Here is a 16274-nt window from a genome sequence, read left to right on the forward strand (position 1 = left end):
GCTGCACAATATGTTGGCGATAAATAAGCAACAGAAATAAACAAATTAATTATTAATGGTTGAGCAGATCTAATAGAAAATTTTCACTCACTGAAAAGGAAATCAAAACCACAATACATAAATTGGATAAAGCCCTACTTCTTACTCAAACATGAATCCTACCTCCACAGATAAACATGTACTTATCTCCAGGACTGTCCCTACATCATGTAGAGTGTTTTGTCATAACTTTGTGGGTTCCTAAATATTATTTATATTACATTTATAAGCTATTTGGTTACCTAAACTGTGCGTGTGATAGATATGGACCTATATACGTATGGGTCAAAATGAAATGAAGACAGAAGATGCAACTTTAGTTAGATCAGGCCACTTTTTCATGGTCAGGGTTGATTCAGAAGAACTATTTCACCTCCACAGGCAATATTTTAAAAACGAAGGGTAGTCTACTCTAGAGTTATGCCCTCCTATTCTACTAAATGGGATCTGATTGGGGGTATTTTTGCTAATGGGCCCTTTCTCTTCTACTTTAAAGGGGTTGTCTTCTTTTTGCTATGCTTATACAGTTTTGAGTCTTTACGTTGACGACGTGAGCTACTGAACTCAGTACTGTATGTGAAGTCAGGAAGGAATATTTCCCTTAATATGGAGCTATTAGTATCTGTCACATGGGGTTTTTACCTTATTCTGGGTCAACATGTTAGGCTATAGGTTGAGCTCGATTGTATTAAAGGGGTATTCCCATCTCCAAGATCCTATCCCAATGCGTAGTAGGTGTAATAATAATAATATTTGCAAATATTTCCAATTAGAAATGTAGTATAGTTTTTCTGATTCGCTATGTCTCTTTCCTTGCAGGCCTTGCAGGACCTTAGGCATCCATGGTTACAACCACTAGCAACTACCTAACTGTCACTATATCAGTGGTCGTAACCACGGACACCTAAGGTCCTGCAATGCCTCAATATGAGGAAAGAGACGTGGCGTATCAGAAAAATTATATTACATTTCTAATTGGAGGTATTTGCTAATATTATCATTATTACACCTACTACGTATTGGCATCTTAGAGATGGGAACACCCCTTTAAGTCTACCTTCATCCTTAAAAATTATGAAACTATGTGACGTCACCAGTACTGCAGACAAACAACAGAGATCGGGGCAGCAGCGGGGACTCAGCAATGGACCTGGGGATGGCAAATAGTGCTCATGTTAGAGTTTTTTTATAACTATCACAACATAAAGCATAAGGGTTTTGTTTGTTTTTTTGGTGGTTTACATTAGTCGTGGGGATGAAAGGGGTCACCGAGGACAGTCCTGTTATAACAGAATAGTATCTGCTAAGAATTCTGAATGTTCAGTTGTAGTCAGTAATTGTCATTTTCTTCACGTTTTATTGCTTTAAGAAAGATTATACATCTATGGTACACGTAGATGCGAAGTAATCACAGGCAAGCTTGCATTTTATGCCAGTCACCCTCAGCTCTCACTACAATATTCCCGCTATACCATTAGAGCCGAAGCTGGCAGCGCGTCAACATTTTGCCTGCAGTATGAGCTATCCAGTGTCTGCAGAGAGGACTGCATTGCCTGATTCCTGAAGGGTAAGGCTTGCACTGTCTATGAAGACTGCTGGAGCTGAATATTAACACCTTGTTCTGCAAACACCTTGGCAGAGACTGATGCAGATTTTCGGTGGTTTAGATAAAATGGACAAACCATTCAGAAATCCTCTGAGGAGATCATTGAGTGACCATATAAGAAACTCTACCGCTAAGGCATTGGATGTCATCTGGAAAAATGCGAGAGAGAAGCGTCTGGCAGGTGAGGAGACTTAAAAGCTCAGAAATGTGATGTGACTGTATGGTGCAGATGCAGCAGCCAGTGCAGAGATGCAGTTTGTGTGGCACAATAATGGGTCACTCTATACATCCTCTTATCTTGGTGATATTTAGAAGTGCCCTGTTAAGGAGAATACTGCGGTGATTTACAGCTCTCAATAAACCTGTTCTTTTTTATTGCCGAGGAGTGTGTCAGTTGGCATATGTGAGCTATGTAGTGAGAAATTGATGGCATTTCCTCTGGCAGCTACACTGTGCTTTCAATTCCAGGGTAGTGTTGACTTTTGCCAGAGCCAGCCTTATAATAGTTTATTTAAATCTATGACCTCAACATCTGCAGACCAAGAATACGCAGGCTGGGGAGTGAAATATCGCACATTGACTTGATTAAAAATGGTGATGTGCCTTCTTTACGCTTTAAGGTTCTTATGAATTTTGGATGCACAATCTTTATGAATTTCTTAGTTGTAGCTTTTCCTAAAGGCTTTCCAAGTTACCGTATGTTTCCATATAAAGTTCTAAAAGTTTTATTCAGGCTTCTTTTATCAATATTGACATTTATATTTTTTTGATCATATAAATCAAATTTCATTTTCGACAACCATTGTACAATAGGTTAGCAAAGTTGCAGATGATCATAATTGACCTCACATGTAAAGCGCCATGGAATAAATGGCGCTATACTACTGAATAGTAATAATAATAATATCAACCCACATACATGAAATGGACAGTTGTTGCAGTGGTAGTACTCAAAAGCTGCCATACAGAGGTTGACCAAATGCTTGCTCAGCCGATAACACATTCATATGCACACTCGGTTCCGCCAAGCATGCATGTGTTTTCAGTGGAGAAACCACTGCCGGACTCATTTTAGAGAAAGAAAATAATCAGGTTTATTTAACAAAGCATACCTAATCCTTTTCTCTCCTGTCATCATCTGTCAAACAAAAGTCAAGATGCTTTTTATTCACCTTCTTTAGGTCTACCATTGAGTCTCTGGTGATGAACATACTGCATGTTCATCCTCACAGTCTCTGTCAGTGGTGGCGGGGAAGCTCGAGCGCGAGTATGCGCTATACCGATGCTCAAGGGCCAGAGCACTCACATCCCCCTGCTGCGCGCTGTCTCTTCCCACCAAGTCTGCCTGATTCTGCAAATGCTGAGTCTGTGAGACCTTAGCCAAACCCATTTCCGCCTGCAATGATTGGTCCGGTCTCTTAAGCTTTCCGCCGGACAAGGCTGGAACGGACCGGCACAAGAAAGGTACCTGCGGCATGGTCCCTCTTCTTACATCTGCATAAATGTTCCTCTGTGTCATGTCTAGTTTTCTCTTCTGTGGTATCCAATCTGTAGCAATAAGACAGTTAATCTTCACTGTACCGGTTTGGAGTTGAACACTTGCTAAAAAAATGACTAGACTCCAAGAAATCAGGATAATTATTCATGATACTCAAAAATATCAAATAAAATGTAACACTAATGCCGGCACCCCTGCTTGGTTCCACTCCCCCCCCCCCTCTTGCAGCATCAACATACTTCCCCGGCCGGATGAGTTCTCTGCCTCCTGCTTCCTGCCTGTGCACACCGTACTAGCTTCCCGGCAATGTGCCCAGTACACGCATGCTCCCCTGCTCTTAAAAAGGCAGCACACACATTGTAAATGCCCCCTGCCAGTAACTGGAAGGCTTCTAGGTATAAATGCACCCTCCCATTTCCTTCATGTAGTGTGTGTAATGGTCCAGGTCCATTGTCATAGTATCTTTTGAAATTAGTTTGTGACCCTGAACCCCTGGTCCATATGTGGCCAGTGCCTGTACCTGAATTAGCATCTGGTGGTCCCTGATCCCGAAACCGCACCTGATGGCCCCTTGAACCTGTAGTCGTACCTGGTGAGACCAGAACCCTGAAGTTGCACCGACGTTACCTGAACTCTGAGAAGCCGCACCGGTGGTACCTGAAACTTGAGAAGCCACACTGGTGGTACCTGAATCCTGTAATCATTCCATCAGTACTTTCACCTGTGTCAGTCCTGGTTAGTGTTCCTGAGCCCATACTGTCAGAGCTTGTTCTAGTATCCAAATTCAGCCCTGTTTGTGACTCCATGTCAGTATCCGTTCTGTCAGAGCTCCTAAACCTGAGTAGTCTGCACAGTCCACATCCTGCCTGTCAGTGACTGAGTCCAAATTCATGTCAGCGAACCTGACCCCTGGGGTCAGCAGCCACAGTACCGAGAACTGCCTAGGAGTGGTACCTGGTGGTTATCTGCAGCTCAAGTTTGACCCCACCATCAAGCATGCCAGTGCAAACCAGGTAGGCACTTAGCTTTGCCCCTGGTAGGTAAGGCCGGACTCGTGGTACAGTGGGTCTACAAACCACGTGCACCACTTGCTGAAATTTTGTTAATGCAGTAAAACCTATTTTGTGGCACACTAACCAATAAGCCTGAGGCAAGGATTTTCCTTCCTCAAGCTTCTTCAGGGGTTTGTGTTATACAGAGGAAGCCCATTACTTACCAACTGTTTTCGGCATTCTTGTTTCCTGTAGCACCTCTCAGGCCCTGAAGTAGGGCTTGACCAACGTATCGGTCTTGACTACATAGAATGAATGAACATAAGTCTGGAACCACACATGCAGTTTTTGTGGCATTTTTTTAGCCAAACAAAAAATAGATAAAAAAGTAAGGTGTCAGCATTTCAATTATACTTTTCCTTCTTTTTGGATTCTATTTCTTTTTTTCGCTAAAAAAAACCCTGAACAAATACTGTGTGCGTGATTCTAGTCCAAGGTATCTAAAAGGAAACGTTTTTACAAATTTAGCATGTCAACTAGCTTTTAGCATTTTACTTTGGTGATATATTTCAATATAGTATTACAATGTTATATGATATACATGCTGTCAGTTGTTCCCAGGTAATTTACAAATTTTAAGACTGGTTTCATTAAGATAACCTTTGCCAGGTTCAGCTTTGTTGGAGGGCACTTGTTATGTAAGTATCATAAATCACTGGCATTAATGTTATCATTTTCTTTTATGAGTGTTGATGTTGACGGGTGATAGTTCAAAAATTTAAAATACTAATATAAAATAAAATTTCAAGATTTACAATGAGCAATCAAACAGCCTGACCTGTGTGTAAAACTACTTTGGATTGATTGCTTTGCTCATTTGTCTGTATACTAGGAAATATGCGTAGGAGTATAGGGATAACGAGCAGGCAATGCCATTGTGCTAACACTGTTTGCCTACACTCAGTGGAATTCCTGGCTGTCAGCGTCCCACTAATAAAAGGGAAGAGCTAATAACATTGGACTTTGCGTCATTACAATACACATAATAGGGATTAGAGGAATGCTCTTTGTTTTCTTAATGCATTCTTTTATACTAAACTGAAATACTAGTATTTAGGGCTCACTCACACAAGTGTATATAAATTGGACGAGTGCTATGCTCTGTTATCGGATAGCACTTGGACCAATGTTATTCTGTGGGGCAGCGCTGATCTGCGTTTTTTTTCTCATACCGGTTTGGAATGGGAAAAAATTATTCGATTTTCAGCACAAAATGGATATCAGTCAGCCATTCAAGTCAATGAGCCAGTGGAAAACATGGGATTGCACTGGCACTTTATTGGTGGTACTTATACATTCACTAGATGGTGGTCCAATTCTAACGCATCGGGTATTCTAGAATATATATGTAGTTTATTTATGAAGATTTCAGAATAATGCAATGAATACACAAGATTCGGCCGGCCGGGCGCGACCAATTAGCGAAGCGTGGTTCAAATCCCACGGTTCAATTCACGGCCAGACTGTGTCTGTCACTGATTCTTTGCGGCCAGCCGGGCGCAACCAATCAGTGAAGCCAGGGCGAGCTCCAGGCCTTTGAGGGCCCCGGGCGAAAAAAGTGAACTTTTTTGAATTTACCAAATGGCTGCAATGAAACAAAGAGTGAAAAATGTATAGGGGTCTGAATACTTTCCGTACCCAGTGTACTTGCTGGAAAGAAAAGTTGTGTCAAAGGATGTTTTTAAAAATGGGGTTAAAAACAGTTTTCATGTAATGTTTAACTTTACCTGTGGTGGCACAGCAAAGACGCAACGCACTGTTAGATTCAGCCATATATTACATTGGGTCAGCCCTGTGGTTAGTCTCTTGTTGGGGGACACTTCTAAAAAATTTCAAAGTGAACAAATTCTTAAATAGCTGTGACTAAAAGATATTCTTTGGCCAATTTTAAGTCTGCGAAACGAACTGTGCTCGGATGTCAATGCCCAGCCCAAACGCAAGTTCTCCTGACCTGAGCTATCTGTGGGTTATTGCAATCTGATCACGGTCCATGTTTCATGGACACGTGAAACCGGTCTTATCAAAGCCAAGAAAATACAAGTAAAAAAAACTCCTATGGATATTTACTCTTGCACTAGTATATAATTTTCATCAGTAACATCTGGTTTGCTGTGAAATAGATAAATATTAAATCTATTTTTAAAGCTGCATGTTGTCCTGAGTTCCAGTATTGCTTTCTCATATACAGTAAATATATATCTACGGAAAGCAAATTGTTTTGAAGTTCCCATGTAAGCTCCAGCAGATGTGAGTGATTATATCCATATACTGCACCTTCAGCACTATGTCTCTTGGCTCACTGAGTGTTAGCATAAACAGATACAACATCTTGTTCATGTTTGACTGGATGAAGAATATTCTGCACTGCACACAAGCCATGCGCTTATCTCCCACAGGCTTTTATTTCTTCTCCAAGGTATGCACTTAGAAAGTGGTCTCTCCTCTCCCGTGCTTTTGGGTTACATTATTAGGAATGTTTTTTTCTTTAATTTTATTTTTAAAGGTGATTATAGCTGTATAATGGCTATCAACATTTGGAATGTTTCATGACATCAGGCCGTAGTGATGAATTCCAGCTGCTTTGACTTACTGTCTACCAATGAATACTTTCTTTACTTAATTAATTGCGGCTAGAACTGTAGGGTGGATGACTTCGATAATTTTCTCTGTACGGGCTGAAAGCAAAAAGATTGAGTAAATTCTTGTACCTTGTTGAATACTGTTTGGGCGTGTTTACATGAAGGATTTTAGGGTTATCTGACAGGATCCAAAGACCCCTCTGCTATATGACAAGACACCGATTTATAAATGGCAGATGGAAGGCAAGGATTTTTTTCAGGTCTTTCACTTGTTGCGGCACCTCAGTGAAGACTTTGCTGTTAATATTGTGGCAAAGTCACTGGCAAAGAACTGGAGGGGAGATATGTATCGCTAAGGTTGTTAGCGTTATTGATATGAACCTATAAAAATGATCTAGAACACTAAGTACTGAGAGGGGTTAATCGGCCAGGGCTTGGTTTTGTAAAAATCTGAAGAGTGTGTCGGAGGCTGTTCGCCATATCTCCACGACCAGGGTGGAGTCCAGATTATAAATACGCAGCCTTCTGGCTCATTCAGTGTTGCGTGTGCCTGGAGATGGGAGCTCCAGAGCTGTGTTTGAGAATAAAGAAAGTTGAGCCCTCTTTTTTCTGTTTATTTCCTCAGTGGATCCCCACAGCAACAAGGACTGTGGCATTTGTTTTTGTTTTGTTGTTTTTTTCCATTGAGCCAGAAAGGCAATGTTTATGTTGCTAAATGTGTCCTGGTTTATGCTGTACCTCAATAAACCAGTGGAAAAATTTAAGGAGACAGCGTTCTATGTCTACCTCTATGAGCCTTTACCTCTACCTCTATGTAGGTATAAGGTAGGTCCAGAAAAGCAACCCTATTTCTTCCTGTGATCACTTGCTGTGCATAGAGTTCCTTGGAGATATACATGTACATCAGTGTTTCTGGACTCCTGTCCTCACAACCCCAACAGATCATGTTTTCAGGATTTTTCTTAGTATTTCACAGGTGAGAGTACCTGTGACAGTTTCTGATATTTTAATAATAATCGAAGATGCAAAATTAAGGAAATGCTGAAACCATGATCTTTTTGCATTTGGGAAACACTGATGTACACTATCTGTGTACCTATAGCCAAGCACTAAATGACAATTTTTGGATAATGAAGTCGCTGTAGGGCAGCTGATTTGAACATTCTGCATGCCTGTGCCTATTGTTCTGCTAATTAGTGAGTTGGAAGATCGAAATGATTGAATGTCAGAAATCTGACATGTTGGATCCTTATCTCGTCCCACATCATTATTTGGGGAAAAGTCAGGAGGCCTCCTTACACATTAAGGTACCGTCACACAACGATATCGTTAACGATATCGTTGCTTTTTGTGACGTAGCAACGATATCGTTAAGGAAATTGTTATGTGTGACAGCGACCAACGATCAGGCCCCTGCTGGGAGATCGTTGGTCGCTGAACAAAGTCCAGAACTTTATTTCGTCGCTGGATCTCCCGTGGACATCGCTGGATCGGCGTGTGTGACACCGATCCAGCGATGTCTTCACTGGTAACCAGGGTAAACATCGGGTAACTAAGCGCAGGGCCGTGCTTAGTAACCCGATGTTTACCCTGGTTACCAGCGTAAAAGTAAAAAAAACCAAACACTACATACTTACCTACCGCTGTCTGTCCCCGGCGCTGTGCTCTGCACTCCTCCTGTACTGGCTGTGAGCGTCGGTCAGCCGGAAAGCAGAGCGGTGACGTCACCGCTCTGCTTTCCGGCCGCTGTGCTCACAGCCAGTACAGGAGGAGTGCAGAGCACAGCGCCGGGGACAGACAGCGGTAGGTAAGTATGTAGTGTTTGTTTTTTTTTACTTTTACGCTGGTAACCAGGGTAAACATCGGGTTACTAAGCGCGGCCCTGCGCTTAGTAACCCGATGTTTACCCTGGTTACCCGGGGACTTCGGGATCGTTGGTCGCTGGAGAGCTGTCTGTGTGACAGCTCTCCAGCGACCAAACAGCGACGCTGCAGCGATCCGGATCGTTGTCGGTATCGCTGCAACATCGCTTAATGTGAAGGGGCCTTTAGACTGTTCACCAATCTCGTCAACATTGCCAATAAAATTCATCTCTCTAATCAATTACTTGGTAAAAAAAATTTCAGAAAGCAAATTCTAGAAGTTTGCTGCCCTAGAAAGTCTTTATTGACTTAAAGGGTTGTCCACTACTTGGACTACCCTTCTCAATCACTATGTTTCTCCCAAGTAAAATAACAACACTCTTTTCCGATGACAGCGCTAATCCAGTGGTATCGGCAATGGATCTCCCGGGTCTCGTGCAACAGTGACAACTTCACTCTCCGCATCAAACAAGATGGCTAACCGCACTTCACAAGCCGGAGCGCCCGTCCAGGTCCAGGGAACCCACTAGGACCATCAAAGGCTCAAAGTAAGAAAGTGACAGCGCTCCATCCGGGTGTAATCCAAATAAGCAAATTTATTCAAGCCATAAAACAGCAGACAGCAACGTTTCGACCCTGAGGGTCTTTATCAAGCATGCCCTGCAGTGCATAGGGCCGGCTATAAATAGCATATGTGCCACACAGGGCACCAATCACTAGTAAGCCGCCCACCACCACATAATTAACAATTTATAAAAGTTAAAACAAACATCAGACATATACCTATTAAAAATCTCCCAACACTAGTATTAAACATGTATACATAATGCAAATATTCCCCACTATTATATATAAATGCGACATAAATCGTAGAGACTCCAGCTGTCAAGATCCGGTGACGCGGTCATCATGGCTATATCCTCCAATCGTCTCGCCACCACATGGAGCTGTAAACACCACACTGCCAATCAATCCCAGGCTCTCATATGCGTCATGGAACATAACGACGCAATCAGAAGAATCCCTTGTCCGGAAGTATCTTCACAACCAATAGGAGGACCTGTAACAAAATCAGTGCATCCCTACATCATAGCTCAGACGCCTCTAGCCACCAACCACAACGATCGGGGAGCGCAGGCGCATCACCGCTCAGATCAGCCCCCCATCGGGAACCAATCAAGAGCAGAGAGCGTCACACGCCCACCTCCCGAAGAGTACGGGGCCGGGCAGAAGCGTTGCCAGGACAACCGCAACGCTAGCACCCTGTTACTTGTGCGTCCAGCAACCGGCTGAACCAGGCGATGCAGCGACGAGGAGGCGCACACGGATCCCCGCCTAGATCAGAACCCCACATGAATCCAAGCGGGGAACCAATCAAAAGACAAGCCCGCAAAGCACCCACCTCGCGCAACGCACAGGATAAACAGCCGCGTTGCCAGGTCAACCGCAGCCTAGGCATTGTGCGTGCAGCGCCGGAATCCTCCAACCAGGTGATCCATGCAGAGGTATATGGAAATCTTGGCGACCTCTCCAAATATAAATCTATGGATTCACAGGGGGGCATAAACTGCAGGGGAGAGATACAACCAATACCTAAGTACCATCAGTTGCTCCCACCGTATCTCTCAACCCCACCACCATAATAGCTACCCCCTATTTTTACAGGAGACCCAAACTAGAGAAATCACAAAATCTAACAAAAAAGCTACTAATAGGATTAATACAAATACATAACAACAGTCGACTAGCATACTGTCACCAATGTGCAACAGTCGAGGGGCACAGGGAAGGGAACCCAATGTGGTCTCACATCACAGTACGCGAAATGTCACATCCTATTGACCGTCGACTGTAGCAAAATGCTTTGGGGTCGTTACAACCCAAGGGCCTCAATATTGACTTTAATTTACATGCCTGTGTTCGGTAGGATTGTGGGCTCATTATCGTCGGTATCTGTTTTTAATGTCCCTGTCGCCTAGTTTGATCATGTTATGTATTATGTGTTTTATATCCCCTAATTTTTTTCTTTTGTTTTTTCCATTCCCTTGTTTTTCTCATTTTTTTGTTGTGTTTAGGTAGATTTTGCTACAGTCGACGGTCAATAGGATGTGACATTTCGCGTACTGTGATGTGAGACCACATTGGGTTCCCTTCCCTGTGCCCCTCGACTGTTGCACATTGGTGACAGTATGCTAGTCGACTGTTGTTATGTATTTGTATTAATCCTATTAGTAGCTTTTTTGTTAGATTTTGTGATTTCTCTAGTTTGGGTCTCCTGTAAAAATAGGGGGTAGCTATTATGGTGGTGGGGTTGAGAGATACGGTGGGAGAAACTGATGGTACCTAGGTATTGGTTGTATCTCTCCCCTGCAGTTTATGCCCCCCTGTGAATCCATAGATTTATATTTGGAGAGGTCGCCGAGATTTCCATATACCTCTGCATGGATCACCTGGTTGGAGGATTCCGGCGCTGCACGCACAATGCCTAGGCTGCGGTTGACTTGGCAACGCGGCTTTTTATCCTGTGCGTTGCGCGAGGTGGGTGCGTCGCGGGCTCGTCTTTTGATTGGTTCCCCGCTTGGATTCATGTGGGGTTCTGATCTAGGCGGGGATCCGTGTGGGCCTCCTCGCCGCTGCATCGCCTGGTTCAGTCGGTTGCTGGATGCACAAGTAACAGGGTGCTAGCGTTGCGGTTGTCCTGGCAACGCTTCTGCCCGGCCCCGTACTCTTCGGGAGGTGGGCGTGTGACGCTCTCTGCTCTTGATTGGTTCCCGATGGGGGGCTGATCTGAGCGGTGATGCGCCTGCGCTCCCCGATCGATGTGGTTGGTGGCTAGAGGCATCTGAGCTATGATGTAGGGATGCACTGATTTTGTTACAGGTCCTCCTATTGGTTGTGAAGATACTTCCGGACAAGGGATTCTTCTGATTGCGTCGTTATGTTCCATGACGCATATGAGAGCCTGGGATTGATTGGCAGTGTGGTGTTTACAGCTCCATGTGGTGGCGAGACGATTGGAGGATATAGCCATGATGACCGCGTCACCGGATCTTGACAGCTGGAGTCTCTACGATTTATGTCGCATTTATATATAATAGTGGGGAATATTTGCATTATGTATACATGTTTAATACTAGTGTTGGGAGATTTTTAATAGGTATATGTCTGATGTTTGTTTTAACTTTTATAAATTGTTAATTATGTGGTGGTGGGCGGCTTACTAGTGATTGGTGCCCTGTGTGGCACATATGCTATTTATAGCCGGCCCTATGCACTGCAGGGCATGCTTGATAAAGACCCTCAGGGTCGAAACGTTGCTGTCTGCTGTTTTATGGCTTGAATAAATTTGCTTATTTGGACTACACCCGGATGGAGCGCTGTCACTTTCTTACTTTGAAACTTCACTCTCCGCTTCTGTTGACAAATCAGACATCTGGGAGAAATGAGCGAGCAGCCGCAGTTCTGACTTTCTACAGATGTCAGTTTCATCAGAAGGAGTGAACAGTGAAACAACTGCTGATTGGTCACAGTGATCACGTGACACCACAATGTCACACGAGACCCAGGACAGCAAGTGCCGACACTGCTGGATTGTCACCGGCACCGATGGTGAATATAGGTGCTGTAATATAACTTGGGGGAAACATAGTAATCTTGAGAAAGAGTTGTCCGAGTAGTGAACAACAGCTTTAAAAAAAATGATCAATGTGTAGACCCAACTTATGAAATAACGGAATGATTATAAACATACCAGTCCAGATTCTTTTTTTGCCTTTATGTGAGGCCTATAAAATCTTGAAGGTCTTTTTGTTGTCTGAAACTTTACACTCGGTACCACACGATTCTGGTCCATTGACCCGTCATACGTGAATCATACATGTGCAGCATTTTAAAATTTGATGCTTTGCTACACATCATCATAACCCATCAAAAGTAATCTGCAGGTAAAAAAGGCAAAGAAAAAGCAGTACATTTCGCACATAACAGCTTATGACTTAGCAACATCACTGGTGCCCACCACCAACTGCGTAAAATATGTTCCCATAAGAATCAAGAATATTATGAACCTTTTAACCACTGCTCACAAGCAGATGTTAAGTCCCAACCATGTAACTCGGCTATAAATATATGTGCAAGTAAACACATTTTATAGTAAATTATACATTCTAGACCATGGTGAATGGTACAAGGCAATGTGTCAGAGGCACCATTGTGGTTTAATGCGTTACAATGTGGACTATGTCATTTTGAGCAGCTGAACTATATGTGGCATTGACACTACAATGGCCGATCTGTTTCTGATGCAAAGCTCATTTGTTCTTTACATGTAGCACATGTCCTGCATATTAAACATATTTTATTATAGCGCTCCATGTCTACAGATTCTGGAACCCAGAGGACACAATGGTTCATTTCTGGAACACAGCAATCACTGTTTACTGTTAAGGTTACTTGTCATTCCCAGCTCGTATGAAATGCTGCTATGATATATTCACTTACGTTGAAACATTTTGTATTGTTATATTATCTAAGGGGATTAGTGAGTGGGCTTTCTCGCTTGCAATGTTGCATTTAAAGGTGTTGTCCGGGCTTTGGACAAAAGTCTACATCTACTCTATGTGAGAGCAGACCGCTAAATCATGACATTGTGCTGTGCGTCTCATCTGGCTTTTCTTAATTTACTTCTATTGGAAGAACTCAAATGAGTCTGGTTGGGACACATGATGTAAAAATGCAAATCTCATACATGCGGTCACAGGACTGCTGCTCACATCGGGAACCAGGGAATCGTGACAGCTTGCAAACTGCGCACTTTGACGATTCGGCAGTCTGAAGTCACAAAGATCAATCCATATCAAAAAAGAAGACAGCGCCACAATGGTCAGTGAAAAATAACTTACAGATTTAATCTGCCATCTGCGGCGACGTTTCGGTACAATGACCTTTATCAAGTCACAAAGAGTGACTGCAGACTTTTGTACCAAGCCTGGAGAACCCTTTCAATTCAAAGGTACTCAGTAACGATATAAACTCCTAATGCAATTATTTCTTGTAATTCCCTTTGAGGATTTTTTTTTTTAGAAAACAAAGGAATTAAAAATAAATACAGCCATGTATTGGTATGTGGTTGCATGGCACACAATGATTGGGTATCAAACCATCATTTAGTCTCGAAACTAACAGAAATGAGAGTTGGAGCTGAAGTGGTTGTCTAGTTCCTTAAAATGTAACCGTCATTTTAATTTTTATTTCATAACTGAATTGTATATATGAAAATAAGAAACTTTGTCATATTTCTCATCAGAGAAATCTGCTTCTTTTCCTCCTGGACTTATCATCCTTTTTCAAAATTCTCAATTCCCGGGTGAAATCTATATTCAGGGAAGACAGATGTTTACATTACTGAGAAAGGAGATGACAGTTGGTGCTGATAAGACTTTATGTGGAAGGGCAGAGGAAGAAGAGGGAGGAGTTAGAAGCAGAGCTCCGCCCTCCTCCCGGCTTCCTCCCATTTACATAGAATCTTATCAGCACCAATAGCCATCTCCTAACTCAGTAATGTAAAAAGTCTGTTTTCACTGAATACATATTTTACCAGCGAATTGAGAATTTTAGAAACAAAAGATTCATCCTGGAGGAGAAGAAGCAGATTTCTTTGATAAGATATATTTAAAAAGTTTCTCATTTTCCTGTATAGTATTTATTTATAAAATTAAAATGACAGTTACTCTCTAAGTAATGATACAAAAACACAAAAAAGCACAGTAAAACCAAAAACACTCTGTTGCAAAAAAAATCACAGTGGACAGCAAGTGCTAGTAAAAAGATGGAAAAAACAGGGTATTTGGTTGATACGTTTTTTGCAAAAAAAACAGCGTGTCCACATGGACATTCCTTTTCTGAATCCTGCTCATACAGGTATTGTACATATGACCAGGTTTTAAATACATCAGATAGGGATTACATACATCAGTTAGGACTGCTCTGATATGGGTATACCTTGACATTTGGTAGAGCGGCTTAATATACATTTTTTGCAAAAAACGTATCAACCAAATACCCTGTTTTTTCCATCTTTATACTAGCACTTGCTGTCCACTGTGATTTTTTTGCAACAGAGTGTTTTTTGGTTTTACTGTGCTTGTGCTTTTTTGTGTTTTCAAGTCTCTTGGTGGTGTGAACATGTCTCTACGGGCTTGTTCACTGTGCGCACAGCTCATGTGTTCTGGCTTCAAGTAATGATACAAGTAGTGTGGCACATGACCAATCAGACCACTGATTGGCTGCGGTGATCATGTGCTTATAGGGACTGCATCTTTCCGCTGTATTTTTGGAGATGCCGGAGGACTAAAAAGATGAGAGGGGGTTACAGAATATTTGAAGTTGGTCTTTAAAAGGGCTATCTGGAAATAATATCTCCAATGATGGTGAGATACATGCATCACCTTAGAAGTTTCAATTTAATGGGGGGAACATAGTTTTGACAGCGGGTTTTCGGGTTGCCTAGCAGCCAAGCAAACTCAATTATTGGCTTTATAGAAACTAAAACTAGGGAAAGTGAATCAGTTGCCCATAGCAACTTGTCATTTTGAAGAGAAAACTTAATTGTTGCCATAGGGAACTCCTCCACCTTTTACTTACTCTAGGTCCTTATCAATCTTGAGTTATAGGCTCAAAGATATCTGCTTTATTGTATTATAAATCCTGAATGAAAATAATCAATAGCAGTCTTCTTCAATTAAGATCCGAGTTAAGGTTTCTTGGCAGTGTTGCTCGTATCCACCCCAGAGATACATTGTCCATCTTGTCAGATGTTGCCTTTGGCTCCAGTTGCCTTATCACTATCTGGATGATAAATATTCACTTTCTGTGAAAGGAAAATTTAACTTTTGAGACAGAAAGTTATTTTAGCCTTCGTAAAAAATGAACGCTCTGTTCCTTGTATGATTTATAAAGAGTAGAGCTGGGTCTATGTGAGTACACAAAAGTATAAATAAGGCCGTGAAAAGAAGATAAGCGCCAATTTCATTTCTCTCCCGACAAAACAATGTGATCTTCCTTTATTTGGAGTGAGTCTAAGAATGTCCTGAAGAAGCTTTAGGAATCAGTGTTATCATATCAACCGAGTCCGTTAGTGCCTTTCTCATTGGGTAGGGGTATAACACCCGTTCCTTTATGGATGTGAAATGAGGTCTAAGTACATAGAAAGCAATCTCAAGTGCACAATGCTCTGCCCTAAACATGGAGAGTGCCCAGGCTTTCTTCTGTAAACCCTGCCCTATACCTGCCCCTTTGTCATGGTTGATGGCTCCAGTACTACCCAATGTCCCTCTTTCTTGCAACAATCAAGACAATGGAGATTCCCAGAGCAGGGTTTACAGGAGAGGGCCTGGACACTTGACATGATCGGAGCTGACCACTGCACACCTCATTTGTGTATATGATAAAACTTTACTTCCTCTGTAATTAGACATCAAACCAAATTTATAAAGGGATGTCTGCAAATGTGTTGCACTTCCCCGACTACAACTTAAATTAGTTCAAAGTTGAAAATACCCTGAAAAAACCCTTGTAGTTATTTTTCTTGTAGTTCATTCTGTTTGTTACATTTTAATTAAGGTAATGATTTGCTTTTAT

At 42.2% G+C, this 16274-nt stretch overlaps 1 protein-coding gene across 2 annotated transcripts in view; it reads left to right on the forward strand.

The window, feature by feature from the left end:
* Window positions 1-16274, forward strand: part of DLC1 (DLC1 Rho GTPase activating protein) — a 670870-nt gene that overhangs the window by 409597 nt on the left and 244999 nt on the right. The window contains exon 1 of one of the 2 annotated variants that reach the window (XM_069744430.1): window positions 1154-1826. The exons of the other annotated variant lie outside the window; for it this stretch is intronic. Within the exon in view, the coding sequence (XP_069600531.1) occupies window positions 1685-1826 (142 nt within the window). The 5' untranslated portion in view covers window positions 1154-1684. Of the gene's footprint in view, window positions 1-1153; window positions 1827-16274 lie in introns of those variants that run through there. 2 annotated transcript variants of the gene reach the window in all.

The sequence above is a fragment of the Ranitomeya imitator genome, chromosome 1, assembly GCF_032444005.1.
Source record: "Ranitomeya imitator isolate aRanImi1 chromosome 1, aRanImi1.pri, whole genome shotgun sequence".
NCBI classification, from domain to species: domain Eukaryota; kingdom Metazoa; phylum Chordata; class Amphibia; order Anura; family Dendrobatidae; genus Ranitomeya; species Ranitomeya imitator.